We start from the raw sequence: 20334 nt of genomic DNA, 5'->3' as shown, positions 1-20334 counted from the left end.
AAGAATTTAGTGGTTGCAATCATTATAGTCTAGTAATATAGACAAACTGGGTTCACAATCTTGGTTCAGTTCTTACAGGTTCTGTGACTCTGGGCACGGCACTCTGATGTACTTTCCTCATCTGAAAAATGGGGATAATAATTCCTAAGGTTGTTGTGAGGATTAAATGAGTTAATATATGTAAGGCACTTGGCATATTCATGAAAGCAATGCTCTATTTTTTTCTAACAATCTACATTAACTGAGACGATAATACGATAAAATAGTTAACTTTAACTGATGTGGGCAAATGGATATTTTTAAAGAAAAGATGCCATAAGATAACATACAATCAGTAAAAATTTTTATATATTTTACTGAGGATGTCATGAAAGAAATTTCAGTGCAGTAAGAATGTCTGAAATATAATTCCTGATATATTTGCTGAGGACATATAGTAAATAAAAAATAAAAAAATAAAAATTTCATCTCATAATATGTCTCATAAAATGTAAAAGCATGGAAAAAGTTCAATAAACCACTTGACTATAAAGTCTATTCCAACTGGAAAATGGTATCCAAGATGGTTGCTTGGGTAAACTGCAAGAGTTTACTCTCCCCTACCCACAAATCACAGAAGGCTTCAGGAACTTAGAATGGAAGTCTTCTCCTTATGGAATGTATTTTCAACTGCATGTGGGTTGTTATGATTGAGTTACCCAAAAGGACATAGTAGAGCATTTCTCCAATAGTTTTACCTAACCTTTTGGTCTTCTTAAGGATGCCCTTATTTCCAAGTACACTAGCTGATCTTAGAATGATTTATCCTTACAATAACCTGATAGAGGAAAAAGACAAAGAAAGGAGGTGAGACACTAGGTAGAAGAATGCTTTGATATTATATGCCACTGGTTTCCAGACAGATGTGAGAATTGGTCAGTGGTCCATAAGAATCTTACTAGCGCTACGCATGTGGCAGTCCAGCTCATGCTACTCATCTCTCTCTTGACTTCATGGGAGACGAGCACTAAGAAATCCTTGTCCAGCCCCAAGCTTTGCTTTTCAGAAGGAAACTCGGTGACACTCAAGGGAGAGAGAGATCAGAAGTCACTGGGCAGTCAAGGAAGAAGAGTGAAGATGATTTCAAAATTGAATGATCTTTGTATTGATAAGTACATTCGAGATAATTTAGTTCAACCCTCTGTGTAGTGCAGGATTCGCCTTCACAGCATCTCTGAGAGATGATCCCTCAGGCTCTGCCTAAACACCTCCAATAACTGGGATCTTCCCTCCTCAAATCTGCTAGCTCCAAGCCAGAAATCTGGGATATATTATAAATTCTTTACATCATTCATATCCAATTAACCACTGCAGTATTTTACCTGTCAAATCTCTCTTAAATCTATTCACTGTTCCCCTTCCCCACTATCTTAGTTGAGGCCTTTCTTTCTCATCCCTTTATGTGGTTCTGCAATAGTATCCAACTACCAGATTTCCTGCTACCAAATAATTTGCCTCTAATTCATCCTCACATGGCAGCCTGCAGTGGACATTCTAAAACACAAATCTTTCTTTAGATTTTCTTTTTTTTTGATGTGGACCATATCGAACTTATTACGATACTGCTTCTGTTTTATGTTTTGGTTTTTTGGCCGCGAGGCATGTGGGATCTTAGCTCCCTGACCGGGATCGAACCCACACCCCCTGCATTGGAAGGTGAAGTTTTTTTTTTTTTTTTAAATAAATTTATTTATTTATTTATGGCTGCATTGGGTCTTGGTTGCTGCTCGTGGGCTTTCTCTAGTTGCAGTGAGTGGGGGCTACTCTTAGTTGCGGTGCGTGGGTTTCTCATTGAGGTGGCTTCTCTTGTTGAGGAGCACAGGCTCTAGGCGTGTGGGTTTTGGTAGTTGTGGCTCGTGGGCTCTAGAGCGCAGGCTCAGTAGTTGTGGCGCACCGGGTTAGTTGTTCTGCGGCATGTGGGATCTTCCCGGACCAGGGCTTGAACCCGTGTCCCCTGCATTGGCAGGCGGATTCTTAACCACTGTGCCACCAGGGAGGTCCTGGAAGGCGAAGTCTTAACCACTGGACTGCCAGGGAAGTCCCTAAAACACAAATCTAATCATGTCATTCCTCTGCTTAAAACCCTTTACCCTTTAGTGGTTCACTACCACAAACAGCAAAAAAAATCTAAGGTTTTAGCCTGAAATGCATGATCTTGTCTAACTCTCCAGGGCACACCTCAGCAACACTAAACGGATGTGTTATTCACACGTACCAAGCCGTTTCGCATCTCCATACTTTTTGCTCATGTGTTGCCTGTTCTTTGCTCATGTTGTTACTCTTCTTTCCCTCTGTCAACCAGCTAAATAAGTTCAGAAATTATCTCCAGGAAGGCATCTTTCTTTCTTTTTTAAAAAATTTTTATTTTATTTAACTAATCAATTTTTTGTGTGTGTGGCTGCATCATGCAGCATGCGGGATCTTAGTTCCCTGCCCAGGGATTGAACCCACGCCCCCTGCAGTGGCAGCGCAGTCTTAACCACTGGACTGCCAGGGAAGTCCCCTGGAAGGCATCTTTTGACACCCTTCCCTGTATAATATAAAAATATTCTGTGTGGGGAATTCCCTGGCAGTCCGTTGGTTGGGACTCTGCGCTTTCACTGCTGCGGGCCCAGGTTCAATCCCTGGTTGGGGAACTAGGATCCCGCTAGCTGCATGGCACGGCCAAAAAAACAAAACAAAAAAATTCCGTGTGAATCCTCTATCACTGCACTCATCATATTATACTGAAATCATTAACTAGTTCATCTCTTTCCCTCCAGGTGAGTCTCTCAAGGCAGGGACTATGTCAGAATCCTAGCACATGGCACAGGACTCATGGTAACAGGTGTTTAATATATGCCTAGTACATATTAAATACAGGACTTTTTCTGATGTGAGTTAAAATTTATAACTCCAATTTCCAACTTTTGCCCCATGGAACAATAAAAACCATCTTTCCAGGGAAATAAGCATTAGGCTGGTACATAAAAAGACAAACTTTAAATACTCTTTACGTGACATTTGCACTTACCTAAGTTGCTGTATGTCGCACTACAGGGATTCGGGTCCATAGGACCTGAAATGTCTCCCTTTTCCTCTTCCCTTTCCAGTTCAGGCAGCGGCAATGCCGGTGTGACTGAAGTACAGCCCCCACCATCCTGCTTCACAACAACAGTGCTTGGATCCCGAGGAGAAAAATCCTCTGTCACTTCATGGGTCACGTGACTGAAACAAATCAGACCACCATCACACTGGCATTCAAAGGTTTTTGCTAAAATTTAGATTTATGGAAGGCACATATTGTCATAAATGTAAATAACTGGCCCTATAGTCACAGCAATGGGTCATAAACCCCAACATACTTGTCTGAATATAAGGCAGTCTTTCATGCAGGCAGATACTTCTCTCATATATATATTGGGATACTTGATACATACTTGATTCATACATATTGAGAATTCAGTTTGGTAGAGGAGCTATAGTAGGCTCAGAGGGAAGTTTGAGAGTAACAGGTAAGGAGTGGAACTTTTTTTTTAGGTAGTAGGGGTAGAGGGAACCGAATGCTTAACTAGTTAAAGACTAATACACTAAAGTATTTAAGAAAGTATTTAGCATATTTACTATATTTACCATACTATAGTACAGTCATCCCTTGGTATCTGAAGGGGGCCGGTTCTAGGACCACCCACAGGATACCAAAATCCACAGATGCTCAAGTCCCTTACATAAAATGGCTGTAGTATTTGCATATAACGTACACACATCCTCCCATATACTTTAAATCATCTCTAGATTACTTATAATACCCAATACAATGTAAATGCTATGTAAATAGCTGTAAATACAATGTGAATGCTATGTAAGCAGTTGCCGGTGCACTGCAAATTCAATTTTTGCTTTTTGGAACTTTCTGGAATTTTTTTTCCCCTAATATTTTCAATCCATGGTTGGTTGAATCCACAGATGTGGAACTCGCAAATAAAAAGGGTGAACTATGCTATAATACTATAATAAATATGAAATACTTTACAGTATTTACTTTATTTAGTATATAGTATTTACTACACACTAAAGTATTTATGAAACTATTTAGTAAAGGATCAGGAGTAAAGTTGAGATTTAAAAAAGGAAGTAAAGCAATTATTTTAGGTAAACTGAGGCCTGGAAGCCTCGTTGCTAGGAGCACAGTGAAGCATCAACCTTTGTCTGTATGCATGCAGCAGGCAAGGCAAATGGAAAAGAAAGTTCTGACCTCTAGTTAATCTCATCTATTAAAATGAATCTGAAGCATCCCATTGGCCACATACCAGAGGACGGTCATCCGTGATGCTTTGTGTTTCCCGATCTTGTTTCACTGCTGCCTGCTCATTTGCTTATAGCTATCTCTTCCAGTCTTCCCCACATCCCACCCTGCCTGAACTTCCAATTCTGTTGCTATAAAGCACAAGGGGGTGGAATGATTATTAAATGTTGGTGGAGAAAACCAGCCTAGTTAGAAAATCTCACTGGGCTGGTTCAATGAAACAAATTCAAAATCAGGCACCTTTAATGGTTTCTGGGCCTACTAAAAGTATTCCTAGGCTGTCACACACTCACCAGCTAGCTTTTCTTCCTGTTTTTTTTTGTTTTTTGTTTTAACGGGCAAAGAGAAAGAACGAAAGGAAACATCTTATATACTGTTACATGTTATTTCTGGATTTTCAAATGGCAGTGAGTCATGGTAACATTTACAAGTTTCTTTAAAAGAGGTACTTTGTTTGATCATGTGTCATCAGAACATATATCACCTGTGGATTTGAGGGAGTAGATCTGAAGGAGGAGTACTTTCTTATCAATTTTTCATTATGGAAATTATGCATGTGCCGGAACAGAAAAATAAGCCTTGAAGTCTGCTGGATATACAACTTCAAAAATATTCTTTCAAAGCTGGCAGAGCCAGAGGTCTCTCTATACTGAGAGTAAGCAATGAGTGGGAGGTACCATTATGGAATCTGGCTCTTGGGGATAGGGTGAGGTGGGAAGGGATCAGTTCACTAGCAGTCAACAGGGTGGTTTATGTAAAGGAGGTTTCACATGGTAAAGCATGCTGCCTCTTCTTAATGGGCTGCCTTAGGTTATCAATCCAAAACAAAGCTAGTTTCTCATAATATGGAACATCATAAATTCAAGGTAACAAGGGAGCTCTACTTCCACGCGTTAGCGAAGAAAAGCAAAGTGACACTTCTGAGACACTCTCAGATGCCACTTAGTGTCACTGAGAAGTTATCAACATGCTTCAGGAGAGGGAAAATGACCTTTGCTGGGCAAAAGTTAGTATAAGCCATTTTAAATTTCAAAGCAATAAATATAAAGTGATTAAAAAACATCATCCCCCTTTGACAGGAAAAACATTAAACCTCCAGACGCTCTCTTCTTATTCTCGAGTCAAGTTGAGAGGTTTCTAAAAAGGTGTTTTTAGGCTCCTAATCTCTGTAGCCTTGCTCTTGCCTTTCCTCTTACTTCCCCCAATCTCATCGTTATTACTAAAAGGAAGCTCTCTTTTCCATTTGTCAAAAATGATTTGTGAAGGCGGGTTCAGAAACCATGACTCCACCCTCACTTGTCTGTTTTCCTCCCAGGGAATGGGCTATTTATATTAAGCCTATTGTAAAAACTACAAGAAAGAGTTGCTGCTATTAACCAGTGAGGAATTCCCTGGGCCTGTTCCCACATACATGAAACATAGCTCTGTACTCTTAAGGGGTTCTCAAAACAAAATATGGATGCTAAAAAGCAAGAAATATTAAAGACTCACCCACTGTACTCACTCATACAATTCCCCATTAAAGGAAATTCTACAGGGCCTTCTTCAGTCTGTTAATCATGTTCTGAAGCTCTGATGAACCATAGCTCCCACTGAGTTCTGGAGGACTACAAGTTGGGCGAGATATAAGAGGCTCGAATTCTGCACCTTAATATAACCCACTGCACCTTGACCTTTACCTGAGGGGTTTGGTCTGGGAAATGAGCCAAATTACCTTTGGGAAACTAAGCAAAGTGAAAGCTAGTTTTATTAACTCTTTGAGGACCAGGGCAGCACAACCTGTATTCTCTACAAAGGTCAGTTTTCACAAGCACATTTTAAATAAGTGCACTGGTATATTAAATCACCAGTTAAAACAACTGTCAACTATAAAGAACTATGCAAAAGAGTTGATGAAAGTTAAATCACATGGATTTGCAAATGGATACTAAGATGTTTAACCTGCATTTACAGTGACAGCAGTGTCTAAAAGGAAGAATTTTAAAAAATGCATCAATGATATGTCATGTCTTGATGCTTGAGGGAAGAAAAGCTCTTTGTATGATTAAAATGGTAAAAGAGAGGGGAAAGGAAGAGGTTTTGAGAGTTCAAGCTTAGATGTGGTAACATGCTGTGACTAAAAAATGAAAAAGAATCAATCAAGAACAGCATCAGAGAAGGTGATTCAGTCACTACGTATAAACAGACAAATTGTCCAGGAAGAAAAAAGGAAGTAAAATCCTATAATTAATTTATCTTAGGCATATTAATTTTATAAGGGAATATAATTTTTGACCATTGACTTTTTAATGTTTCATATTTAGATATAAAATCAGAAAACCCTCCCAAATAGTAATATGACACTTTCCAAATACAGGCTTTATCTCCTAACAAAGTGGTTCACCACTGACTTTTCATTGGGAAATGTTTGATGTAATGGAGGAAACACCAAAACAGGAATCAGAGAACCCAGATTCTGTTTCCCTATTACTTTGATCTTCTGTACAAACTAGATGAAAACATCATGAGGGAGATAATGGAGAAAATGAAAAGTTCCCCCATTTTGTCCATGAGATAGATGGTTAAAAAAAAAAATATTTAAAATGAAATTACAAGAAATCTACTAGGATTTCTAATACAATATATCTTAGCACATCTTGAAGTAGCAAATAATGATGAAGGTAACGATTTTTTTCAGGATAAGTACAAGTTGATATTCATTATTATAAAACAGAACTGTTAACTGATACATGGCCCACAGAGAGGAAGTTATGGCTTTTCTATTCCTGCTATTTAAATTCATGTTGAAACAATCCCTAGTTCTGTAATGCAATGTAAGATATCTGTAATAACTACGGCATTGACATCTAGGTCCTTGATCATCAGGCTGGGTCAAACCCTGACATTGCCTGCTCTTTTCCTGGACCTTCAGCATTTGTTCTGCTTTTAGAATGGGAGATAACACACATTTCTTTTTACCTCAAACTCTTTGACCAACTTTTCATTAATGACCAGTTTTTAATTGAGATTTGGTAATGTCTGACCTGACACAAAAAAATTACGTCGCAATCTCCACAAAGACACATCTTATTTTCTGAACATGGAGGATGAACTTAAGGTATTCAAAGGAAATGGTAACATTGTTACAGATTTGTCTGTAATACAAATGAATCCCTTGGTAAGTTTATATCTCAACAGTCTGCAATATTCATACATAATTCAAAGCCGCAGAAGCAGTCTCCTGCGGGAAGCTCACTTGGCTTACCCAGGTGGTAGGATTAATCATTACACCATCAAATGAAATAATCCTTTTTTTTTTTTCCCCTGGCATATTCATTCAAGACAGATTTTGGTAGAAATTCTGTTAATGTCTGAATATACTTTTTTAAAAGGCAAATCAAATGCCACATTAGAAAGGATTAAAGGCCTTTATGTATCCAAGTATTTCCACGATTTCAGTTCAACTTTTTCTTCAAATTCAACCACCTTCATTCAGCTTCAGAAGGGACAGTAAATGAAATCAGGCTTCTATAGAGACCATCTGCCTCTTGGGGCAAATGGTATCCTAAATTCCCATTTGCCAGCTCTCTTCAGCAGCTGCATCTGTCTTTAGTTGTCCAAGTCAGCCAATAAGCAAATGCGTGATTTTTAAAACCTCCTTTTACCCCTAAAGATCAGATCAAAGCAATCAGAAACAGCATTTCATGGTTTTATTACTGGTTTCCAAAGCTGCTTATTTCTGGAGTTGCTGGGGATGATGAACCTTTGCAGAAATGGGATGTGAATCAACACGAGGAGGAAAGATCAAAGTTATCGAATCCCACACTGTTTATCTACTAAAAGGGGGAAAAACTCCATTTCCTTCTGTCTCTCTACCTCTAGGACCTCCCACCAATATGACATTTCTTAATCCTATCTTAGTTTCCAGGTCATCTACTTGATTTCGCTACACTTTCCAATTACTGGCATTCTCAGGTAGAAAAGTGTTGTGTCCATTGATCACTATCTTAGTGTCTCCAATTTTCCACTAAGCCTTCTGTAGTCTGTAACTGAAAACTTCAAACTTCTTATCCTGGACTGAGATTAACCTTTAACTGCGATCTGATGAGTTCTTGCTAATACGTCTAACACAGTCTGGTCAGACAAAGGTAGCTCTTCCTGGTGTGAATGAAGTGGCTAGGTCTTGGGATGGGGAAGACTGGCAGCCATGTGCAAGGTCTTGAATAGACTCTAATTTCCAGATACTGCACAGTTTCAATTTTTTTTTCTTTAACGAATGTGTTTTTTTTCTTTAACAAATTTTTTCTTTAGCAAATTAAAAGTGTCTTCAAGGCACTAGACTGCAAGACAGCAAAGTAGATAAAAACACAGGCCACTGTAAATCACTGTCACCTTCACAATACTAAGAAAAATTACAGTTTTAAAATCCTATGAAATAAAAATTCAGAATGGCATCTGTACAAATTAACAGAAAAGATAAATTAATCTTGGAAAAGAGCAAAAAAATAGGGCTGCTTTTCTCAATAACAGAGGTGTGGAAGGAGATTCTCAGCGTCACCATTTGGCCTTAGCTCACTTCTAAAGAATGGGGTCAGATATTGATGTTTATTTCCTGGAAAGGCAAGGTATGAGAAGAAAATACCAACACGCCTCTCTAACAGGACTAACCTAAGGACCATATGGAACAGTCATTTTCGGGTCCTGGACATTTCCCGCATGCCCAGAAGCTCTGGAGAAGTGAGTCACTGCACCTTTCCCCGATGTCCTCTTATCTCCCTCAACTGCCCGTTTGCCCTTTGAGTCGGGGAAGCGAGATGATTATGTATGCTAAACTCTCCAGAACATGGCAGGCTTGCTGAAGGAATGGATATAGGGAGGGAACAGGAACCAACACTGCTCAGAACCTATTCCTACTCTACACTGCACAAGCTGCACACTATTCTGTTTAACTCACAAAAACACCTCAAGAGGTAAAGGCGATTATTCTCACTTTACAGATAGGGAAACCAAGACTGAAAAAAGTGAAATCAGTTGTCTAAGGTTATGTGTGTACTTAGGTGACAGAGTCAGGATCTGAATTCGATACTATGCAACTCTAACATCCGTGTTCTTTCCACCACACTGATACCATTAGGTAAGCCTGGTGCATTGTAAAGATTCAAGAATAAATGCTTGATTATGAAGATGAAGAAATAAAAGTGTTTTGAAAAGAAAAAAGCTATTATTGAAATGTGGGGTATTAATGATTACAGATGCATTCTTTTGAAAAATTCTAAACAAAGTCATTGTTTACATTGCAAAAGGATTTCTTTACATGGGAACTGCTCTGGTATAGAAAGACTGTGTTTATAGATGTTTGGCTTCCTAATAATAATCACCACCACTACCTCCACATTTGCTGACTGCTAGGTACTGCGTGCTTAAATATATATCGCCTAACAATAATACTCTGAGTAAGGGTTGTTATTCCCATAATAGCAAAAGATAATAGTAGCCAAAACTTACACAGTGCTTATTATGTCCCTGTTCTAAGCCATGTCTCTCAACAGTGGCACTATTGACATTTTGGACCAGATAATTGTCGTGGAGGGCTGTCCTGTGCTTAGTAGAATCACACTAACATCTCTTACCTTCTATCCAATAGGTGTTGGAATTACTCTCTGCTTCCCCAGTTGTGACAATCAAATAGTCTCCAGACATTGCCAAATATATCCTAGGGGTATAAAAATCCCTTCCCCTCCCCTCCTGTTTAACACTTAACATTAATTCTTTTAAGTCATACAAGGTTATTATCTCTGTTTTACAAATGAAGAAATATTAAGTCCAGAGTGGTTAAGTTATTTGCCTCAGGTAACACAGCTAATACCTGGTGGAGCTGAGATTCAAACCCAGCACTTCAGCTCTAGTCTGTGTTCTAAACAGATACATTATTCTCTCAGTTTATAGATGAGGAACCTAAGAAGCAGAGCTCAAGTAACTTGTCCCAGATGACACAGCTAATAAGTGGTGAAAGCAGGATTCAAATCCAGGTCTGAGCGACTTCAAAGCCTATGTTCTAATATATTATGCCAATTGTTATCAGACTTTAACATGTCTAAAAATTACCTTGTTAAAGATGCAGATTTGCAGCCCTCACCTCCAGGGATTGACTCTACAGCTCTGTGGTATGACCCAGGAATCTGCATTTATACAAACACCCCAGGTGATTCTGATGCAGTTGGTCCTAGGGCCACAATCGGAGAAACTATTTTTTACTGCCTCTCTCTCTGCAGAGAGAAGAGGGAAATTAAGTATAAAAGGAGAAAAGTATAAGAAGTGAGGAGAAAATTTTAAGTAAAGGAGCATCACTGCTCAGAAGCAATATGGCTGAACAGGGGAAATAAAATAATTTAAGTAGTCACAGATAAGAGATTCATAATGGGCTATTAAAAAAGGGAGGGAGTGCTTTGGGACCAATCCTTACCTTCTGAGGTTTATCCTTAGAATACAATTATACAAACTTACAAAATGTTAGGAAATGAGGATATGGCCTAGTATGACATTTATGATTTTTATTAGAAGGCCTGGCTGGATGAAGACCACTCTGAAAATAGGAAATGGCATCTGTGACACCAGCAATAAGTCTTCCAACATGCAGTACTATCTCAGTTCTTTGTATCAACAGAGGACAGAGGTGAACACAAAAGGCAGGCCCCTATAACTGAAAAAGCTGTTCCAAGACAGACCACAGCACCTGTACCTTCTACCCACGCCGCCAGGGGACTCTTCTTAAAATCTCTCTTTTGTTCTGCTGTTCCTCTGTTCTATATCAGCCATTGATCCTTGTGACCTGTTGAGGACAGGTCCAGACTACCTGCAGGACTTCAAAGCCCTTCACCATGAGGCTGCAACATATGTTTTTATCTTTATTCCAGACTTTCTGAGACATAATCCTTCAGCTCCAGACAATGTATTTACATAACTCCTTGTCCCTTGGACACACCATATTCTACGTTTCTGCTGTACCTACTTTCCCTTCCTAGAGTTGCCTCCCTTCTTCTTTCCATCTATTCCAAACTCAGCCAGTCATTAAAGACTATTCAAATCTCACATTACCCATGATGTCTTACTGTCCATGGGGACTCTTCCTTCTCTGAACACCCATGGCAGATGTTATAGACTGTTTGTGTCCCCTCCAGATTCATATGTGGAAACCCTAACCCCCAGTGTGGCTGTAGTTGGAGATGGGGCCTCTAAGGAAATAATATTTAATGAGGTCGTAAGGATGGGGCCCTGTCAGACAGGATTTGTGTCCTTTTAAGAAGAGGCACCAGAGAGCGTGGTTTCTCTCTCTGTACATATTATGGAGGAAAGTGAGGACATAATGAGAAAGTGGCCATCGAGTCAGAAAGAGAGCCCTCATCAGAAACCAAATCAGCTGGAAACTTAATCTTAGACTTCTGGCCTCCAGAACTGTGAGAAAATAAATGTCTGCTGTTTAAGACACCTGTCTGTGGTATTTTGTTATGGAGCCCGAGCTAAGGCAGCAGGGACTGAGGATCACAGAAAGCACTCAGTAAATGGGTGTTGAATAAATCAAATCAGATGGGATCTGGGCAGCAAGGCACTAGAAAACAGCACCAGGATCTGTATCTACAACCCTCCCAGCAAAATTTCTGCCTATATCACGATGGAGAATGGAATAGGGACAGGTTCCAATATGGAGCATCCAAAGGGGGGTTCCTCTCCCCAACTAGGAAGTCAGAGGAACAGGACATCTTCCCTGATGCAGAGTGGAGCTTCTCCATGCACCAGCAGCACAGAAAGGCCAACGGCTGATTCTTGAGACTGTTTCTCTCCATGATAACTAGGAGTTGGTGTGGGGAGCGGATCAGTGTGCACTGCTATCATCACTTTGCTCTTTTCAGGCAAGCCTTTCTCCCTGCTAATAACAAATCACCATTATAGAGGCACCATATGAGGATAAACTGCTTGTCCTGGGTTAAACCTTTAAATATCACCTGATGACTCTAATCAATATTCTACAGTTACATTAAATAATCACTGACTGAAACTGTGGCCTAGAGGTTTGAATAAAGGCCTAGAAATAAGTAACTCAAATTTAATCCCAGCTCTGCCACCAATGCTACTCTGTCCATGTCTCCCATTATTCATCTATAAAATGGGTGTAGCGACATTTACAGGAGTATGTATTAACTAGGAATTTCACATAAAGTGCTTCGAAGAGAGTGAACAACTGTGCCAATGTTGAGTACTTTAAGACTGCTCGACAGGTCAATGAATCAGTACGCATCACTGTGGACCTTAGTGGTCACAGACATGCCTTCTTGCACTTAGGCTGCCTTTATAAAAGACATGGTAGACACCAACAGACTCAATAATCAAAAGAGTGCAACAAAAATTACTAACAGGCCAAACATCTCTAAAGTCAGAGTCTGGCTCTGACACCTACTTGCAGAGTGGCCCTGGGACTGTCGATGAGCCTGTTTCTCAATTTCCTATAACAGGAAGAATGCACTGTCCGAGATACTGGAACAACTGAGGTAATGTGAATGAAAATTATGAATTATATAATAAGATACAGGTATTTAACTTCAGATTCATTAGGCGAACAAGGAAACAAAACTGACCCAATAAGTAGGGGAATTCTCAGTTTGATTCTTCACTTCGTAATACATTATGAGACTCTAAACAAGTCAGTTTACTTCTCTGAATTTTTAATCACCTCCCCAAAGAGAAAGGAACATAAAGCTATCTGAAGACCACCCTATAACCATTCTGCATCATTTTGTGATTACAATAAAGTGAGATATTTATCAGTTTTCTCTAAAAGAGGATTATTTAAAAATTCAACAGTAAGGACTTTATGAACTCATCTAAACTTTAGGAACAATATGTCAGCAAATGTAGATGTGATGATAGTCCAGAAGTTTCTTTAGAGCAAAGAACATATGATCACGAGAACGAGCTGCTACTTTCAGCTTCTGTCTCCAATTTTTTTCTTTATGAGAAATAGGAATTTGATCTTCAAGGCCAGTTTGGTCCGAAAAGATGACTTTGACAGGTTGTCTTAGCAAAGAGTAGAGATAATGCAAATTAAGATATAACTGGAGCACACCTGAAACTAATACAACATTGTAAATCAACTATACTTCAATTAAAAAAAGTGTTCTTAAAAAAATTATTTTAAAAAGATTGTACCTACCAAAAAAAAAAAAAAGATATATAACTGGAGCATAAACATTAAAAAAAAATTCTAGCTGAACTTTCCAGAGAGAAGGACATCACATTGTACCATAATCTAAGAAGTATTTGGACTTTCTTTTCCCATACTCTGTGTGCATACACACATGTATATAAAGAGACTCAGACTCTGGTTATTTTAGTGAGTAGCAAACCTGACTAGTGTTTGACCAGAATGGCTATAGGCCACTAGCATGCCTGCTGACTACAGACAAATCAGATATTATAACTTAGTCCAGGGGTCAGCAAACTTTTCTGTGAAGGGTCAGACAGTAAATATTTTAGGCTTTACAGGCCATATGGTGTCTGTTACAACTATTCAACCCTGTTGGTATGGTGCAAAAGCAGCTGTAGATAACATGTAAAAAAAAATGAGTGTGGCTGTTTTCCGATAAAACTTCATTTATAGAAACAGGTGAAAGGTCAGATTTGGCCCACAGGTCACAGTTTGCCAATTCCTGGTCTATACCCCTGAACCTTGGAGTGGATTAGAGGGACTCCGAGGATTGACTCCTGGATTATTTAGGAATATAGCTGAGTTCTAAGGACTCTAAGAAGATCAAAATGGTCTTGGAAGGGTATAAGAAGGCTTATACAGATGACTAGCATTCCTAAGGGAGCAAAGGTGTGCCAAATCTAATCTGCGTGTCCAGAACAGAAGTTGACTGAGGTTTGGACAGAATCCCAGCAGTGTAAGGCATAGCTGGATTCCTGAAATGGTTCTGGGAGTCCTAAAGAAACTGGACTTATATGGTATCCAGGATGGATACATGGTAGGGGTCTTTGCTAATTAGGAACATGATGTTCAGGGCTGGTGGAGCTAGAAAGGTTAGTCAAAGGTCAAGAGGCCATTCAGGGGGCAAACGATATCCTTAACTTTGGTTGAGAGTGTTATAGTTATTTCAGGCAAGTTACAGTGATTTTCTTAGTCATTGACTGTTTTTCTAATTGATTAGAAAGAAAATTTTTGAGCTAAAATGTTTTTGTTTTTCTTTTATGGGCTGTGCTGTGCAGCATGCGGGATCTTAGTTCCTGACCAGGGATTGAACCCGTGCCCCCCGCAGTGGAAGCACGGAGTCTTAACCCTTAGTTAGACATGGAGTCTTAGTCCCTTGAGCTAAATTTTTAAGGACATGTATGTGATTGGCAATAGATATTGCCTACCAATTATGAAATAAATACGATTTTAGTCAATAATCAAGAATTTACCACCAGTTTACTGAAAAGACTACTAAAAGGGTATATACTTTGGGAAGAAGTAAATTGAATCCAGAAGGGAAGAATGAAATAAAGATGGAATAGTTAAAAAAAAAAAAAAGTGATAAACATGTGAATAAATCTAAAATAAAAAAAAGATGATGCGACGTGATGGGGAGTGACTGAGAGTGGGGGGAGTTTCTTATAATTGGGCAGCCAGTGAAGAATCTTCTGAAGGAGTGACATTTAAATCGAGAGCTGAATGACAAGGAGCCAGGCATGCAAAGATCTGAAAGAAGCATACTAAACAGAGTGAATAGCTGATAAAAAGGGATTAGGCCTGGCACTTTTGAAGAACAGAAAGAAAACTCCTATTGTGAGAAGTTTATGAGCAAGGTGGTGTGTAGGAGACAGGTTATACTGGTAGTTAGAGGTCAGATTGTATAGGGACTTCCTTCACTGTGTTGAAACAATGGGATCTGCATTTTAGAAAGAGTACAAGGCTGTCCCAGAGAGACTAGATTAGAAGGGGCAAGAGATTAGGCAGGGAGATCAATTAGGAAAACACTTTATGATATTTTGGGTGTAGGGGATGAAGGGAAGAGAAAAATCAAAGATGACTCCTAGTTTTCTAATCTGAGTGACTAGATGGATGGTGGGACCATTTATCAAGGGAAGGCTTGGGATTGAATAGATTTGTAGGGAAAAATCAAGAGTTATGTTTTGAACACGTTTCATCTGAGATGTCCAGTTGATGTTCAAGTGGAGATATCAAGTGGATAGTTGTATGTGAATCATGGGGGAAAGAGATCAGGAGTGGAGATATAAATTTGGGAGTCAAAAGAATGTATGTAATATTTAAAATCTTGATACCAGATGATGTTTAGCCAGGGGTTAGCCATTAAAGTTTAAAGAACCCTTTAGGCATATGGTTATGAGGGGAAAAAAAAAAACACTTATCTTTTAGAGATACCTACTGAAATTTTTACAAATGAAATGATGCCTGGTATTTGCTTCAAAATAATGGGGGGAATGGGATGAGGTATAGATGAAACAAGATTGGCCATAAATTGATAGTTGTTGAAGCGTGGTTTTGGGGTAAGTGGTGGTTCATTTTATGAATCTATCTACTTTTGTATATGTTTAGAATTTTCTATCATAAAAAGTTTAAAATAAAAAGAGGGGAATTCCCTGGCAGTCCAGTGGTTAGGACTCTTCGCTCTCACTGCTGAGGGCCCGGATTCAGTCCCTGGTCAGGGAACTAAGATCTCACAAGCCGTGTGGTGTGGCCAAAAATTTAAAAAAATTTTTTTAAAGAAAATAAATAAAAGGAACTATTTTAAGATAGTCTCCATTAAAAGTGGTAGAAGCAGAGATGGAGAGAAGTAAATAGATTTGGGATTAAAAGGTGGTCCTCCATTAAAAGGTGGTAACATTTCCACAGTCAACATTTTAAACAAGGCACTCAGGAAGAAAGCAAGCCTGAATAACCGGAGGTACATGAGCAAGAGGGTAAGTAAGATTCATCAGGTAGACAGAGGTCACATATATAGGGCCTTCTTCAGTTTGGGGATATGACTGGGTTTACATTTAAGAAAGAGCACTTAGCTGTTCTAAGAATAGAATGCAGGGGGGAAACATTAAGCAAGGATTATCTTAAATTCTGATGTCCTAAGCATAATTTGTAAAGAGGTCAACTGTTATTGCTAGGTACTGTGCTAGATGCTTTACAGATATCTATGTAGTCCTCATAATATCTCTGTAAGGTAGGTATTATCATCACTGCGGTACACGTTGGGAAACTTCAGCTCAGAGAGGTTAAGTCAAAAGTCACACAACTACCAGTGGTACAATCAGAATTCAAATTTTTGTCTGTCTGACTCCAGTGCTTGCATTTTTCTCACTACGCAATATTATTCCCCATGCTATGGACACCAAAGAGTTGCAGAGATGGTAGGTAAACTAGTGCTTTTAAAAACGATAATGGAGAAATTCCCACCTGGTCACAGACCAGACTAACCACTAAATTAATTTCTCTTGATCCAGACTAGCCGGATGGAAATGATGCCTATGGATACATAGTTGAGCCAAAATTTGACTGGTATCCCTGTCACCAATATTTTCCCCTTCCAGTTCATTTTTAATACTGCTGCCAGTAGAGATTTTATTTAAAAAAGAAAATCACACTACTTTCATCCTTAAAAACTGTTTCTGCTACAAAATCTACAACATAAAGGCCAAACATTTCAACGTAGCATGCAAGGCTCTTCAGTCTTTCTCAGCAGTTCTCAAACTTTTTTTTCTCTTAAAAATTATTGAGAACTGTAAGGGCTCTTGTTTATGTGGATTATATCTATTGACATTTATTATATAAGAAATTAAAACTGAAAAATAATTAATTCATTAAAAAATAGTAAACACTTTAAATATTAACCAAAATAATATTTTTTTCAAATATCTTTAATATCTGGCTTAATAGAAGACAGCTGAATGCTCATATGTGCCTCTGCATTTGATCTGCTGTGATATGTTGCTTCGGTTAAAGTATATGAAAAAGATCTGGTCTCATCCAGATATGTAGGTGGGAAAGGTAGTATTTATAGTCTTCTAGATAATCGTGGATATTCTTCTTTGGTACTATATCAGAACTTGGCAAGTGGTAGTTTCTTAAAAGTTACTTGCAATATGGAATCTGAAACCATACCAATGAACTTTTTGTACTCAGTTACATTAAATCCCTTGTTCTAACTTGCAGTTTCAATGGATCTTTTACTCATGCATAATTCTGTAACATCCTGCATTGGGTCATTTGGAAATAACCGGTTCACTGAGTTATGTGGATCTTCCAAATGTTGACACATTTCATTATATAATTTTAAAAATCTTTTTTGCTAATGCCACCACCAATCTCATCAGAAGAAATGTTTAAGTATTAGGAAGCTGTCACGGTAGCAGATACAAGTTTGCAAAAATTCTTATTTTTGCTTGAAAGCATGAATTTTATCATTGACAACAAATACTGTCAGTTGTTTTCCTTGAAGTAATAGGCTCACTATGTTCATTAAGAAAATATCTGCCAAACACCCAAGCCTGTATAACCACAGCTGGTCTGTGCCCCTTGTTCTTTCAAGCTGGTCCATGAAAAAGGTGCTGGTTCAGCTTTGTAATTCTAATTTTGAAACTCAAACTATTTTACAAGAGTTTTTCCTTAAGACACCCATACTTTGGTATGCAGCGTAAGTACTCCCTGTGTACTTCTTATTTTATCACACAGAATTTTTAAACAGACATATATTCAAGGGTTGAGATTTAATAAAATTTACTACTTCATCAAGGACATTCTTAAGTGAAACTGGTGTTTGTTTTTTAAAACTACTAGTACCATATGGTGCCATGGTTTTGATTTGTGCAGGTATAAGTAGTTTTACCCATTATTGTTTTTGCATCATCAGTGCAAATGTCAACACAGTGAAAAAGACAAATAATGTCTTAGTATTATTATGAAAATGGTGACTTTTACATGGTCACTATTTGACCTTGCATGGACCACGTTTGAAGAACCACTGGTCTATTCATTATCCTTTTCCAGTCACCTGTCCTGCTTCTGTTTGTCGTCATCATCTGTGACTGCATATATTGTTCCTTTTGCCTACAGTGTCTTCCTCAGCCAGCTGGCAAAATCTTATTTGTCTTTTAAGATCTGGTTTGTATTTCATCTCTGAAAAGCTGATTTCATGTCTTTTAAGCTGATTTAATCACTCTGTTTTTTGCGCTTCTGTGCCACTCTGAACATACGTTGTTTTAGCATTTATCACATTGAGGGCAGAGGGGCTAGTATCATTTTCAAGCACCCACTATGTGTCAGACCCTGTGCTAAGTCTTTTACATATTTTCTTATTATATCCTCAAATCAATTCTATGTGATAGGTATCATTACAGCCACTGTACACTGAAGGACCAGTTAGGTAGCTGAAGCTGAAGTCAAACCCAAGCCCACTATTTCAGCAGTATGGTAATCTTTCCCCCTATTTACCCCTATGGCACATACACAGCACAGTTAAGATATTCAATTTAGGTCACCTGAACAGGCAAATAAATGAACTTCGTAACAATCTCATTTCATAATGCAAGACTCTACAAAGTCCCTCATCTTTCAGAGCCTAGAGTTTGGCCTTCAGTAGAGTATTTTTCATTCCTTATATACCGTTTAGATTTGGAATCTTCATTTACTTATAGAAAAACTTGCATTTTCATTTCTTCCAGCAATGTGTTCCCAGCCGTGGGATGGTAATTTAATGATTACACTGCCATCAAGCCGGAAACACAAATGTTGACGTTTGACAGTAATGTTTTTCCTCTCAAAGATGCTTCAAGTAAATACTAATGGTGTATCCAAGTAAATGAAGTAACTGTTGGAAAAGCAAATGGTGCATATTCTTCAACATGAGTATTCAAGTTTTAAACTATCTAAAAAGTTAAAAAAAAAACCTATTTAATACTAATACCTCTTTTTCTACTTAGTCTGGGACCTTATGAAATGTGAAAATTCCAATGTGCCTCTACAAAAAGCTTAATACCTCAAATTTGCTTTACTTAGACTACAGTACGTATTTTAAGAATGGTGGGAAGACCAGTGGTTCTCAAAGTGTGGCCCCAGGACTAGCAACAGCACCATCACCTGGGAACTTGTTAGAAAGGACCCAACTCAGACCTATTGAATCAAAAACTCTGGGGGTGGGGCCCAGCAATTTGTGTTTTAATAGCCCTCCAGATATTGTGATGCATGGTTAAATTTGACAACCAATGGGGCAAATGTGCCGCACCATTTGGATACATGGATGTTACCTATAAAGAACTAATAAATTTTGGAAGATACGATTGGCCCATATACAAGCAAATCTGTGCAAATATAAGCTGTATAGTAAGAGGTCTGCCATACCAAGGACCCAGGCTATCCTCAAGCCTATATACAGTGGCACGCAGCTGAAGTAGAGAAATCTCATTCCACGGAAGAGAAGCCGAATTATTCCTTGACTCTGCCTTCCAGGATGCGGATAAATACACCACAGCCATACTTAATGAGGAGTAAAGCCATTTATTGATCTGCAAGAACTATCTGCCATTCCGTCATAGGTAACTCCAACCGTGTGCTGTTTAAATTGCTTCTTTTCTAAATAAAACAGCAACCTGCAATACATGTGTTTTATTACTACTACTTTCAACTACCAATGACAAGCTTATTCTACCCAGAAATATATCCCACTATTCTACTTGCTTTGTTATTACATGGATTTAAGGAAAATAGGAACTTGTTAGCATTTTGACTAGTTGGGGGTATGCAAAAAGCTTATTTTAGTAAAGAATATATATAAAACTTCCTGGCATTTTGGTAAAAAAGTGAAGGCATTAAGTGTTCATTTTTATATTTACACTTTTCTAAAGAAAAGCTGGTGAGAGAATCTGCTCTGAATCAGAGTTTTCTGTCTTTGCTGGGAGGAAGCCAGGCCTGGTAGAGAAGGCTCACTGTAAATCAAGAGGGAGGAAGACTCAGAATCAGATGAATGGAATACTCAGGGCATATCTTTGCTAAG

At 38.5% G+C, this 20334-nt stretch overlaps 1 protein-coding gene across 9 annotated transcripts in view; it reads right to left on the bottom strand.

Annotated features, from left to right (window-relative positions):
* Positions 1 to 20334, bottom strand: part of PEAK1 (pseudopodium enriched atypical kinase 1) — a 297677-nt gene that overhangs the window by 36145 nt on the left and 241198 nt on the right. For 7 of the 9 annotated variants that reach the window (XM_082386950.1, XM_082386949.1, XM_082386954.1 and 4 more), the window contains one exon: positions 3053 to 3246. The exons of 1 other annotated variant lie outside the window; for it this stretch is intronic. In XM_082386950.1, the coding sequence (XP_082243076.1) occupies positions 3053 to 3246 (194 nt within the window). Of the gene's footprint in view, positions 1 to 3052; positions 3247 to 6698; positions 19931 to 20334 lie in introns of those variants that run through there. One more of the 9 variants, XM_082386956.1, reaches the window with a different exon arrangement.

This window comes from Balaenoptera borealis (genome assembly GCF_965194805.1).
Source record: "Balaenoptera borealis genome assembly, chromosome: 3".
NCBI lineage: Eukaryota > Metazoa > Chordata > Mammalia > Artiodactyla > Balaenopteridae > Balaenoptera > Balaenoptera borealis.
The sequence above is the reverse complement of the archived record's forward strand: the minus strand, read 5'-3'. Positions and strand labels throughout refer to the sequence as shown.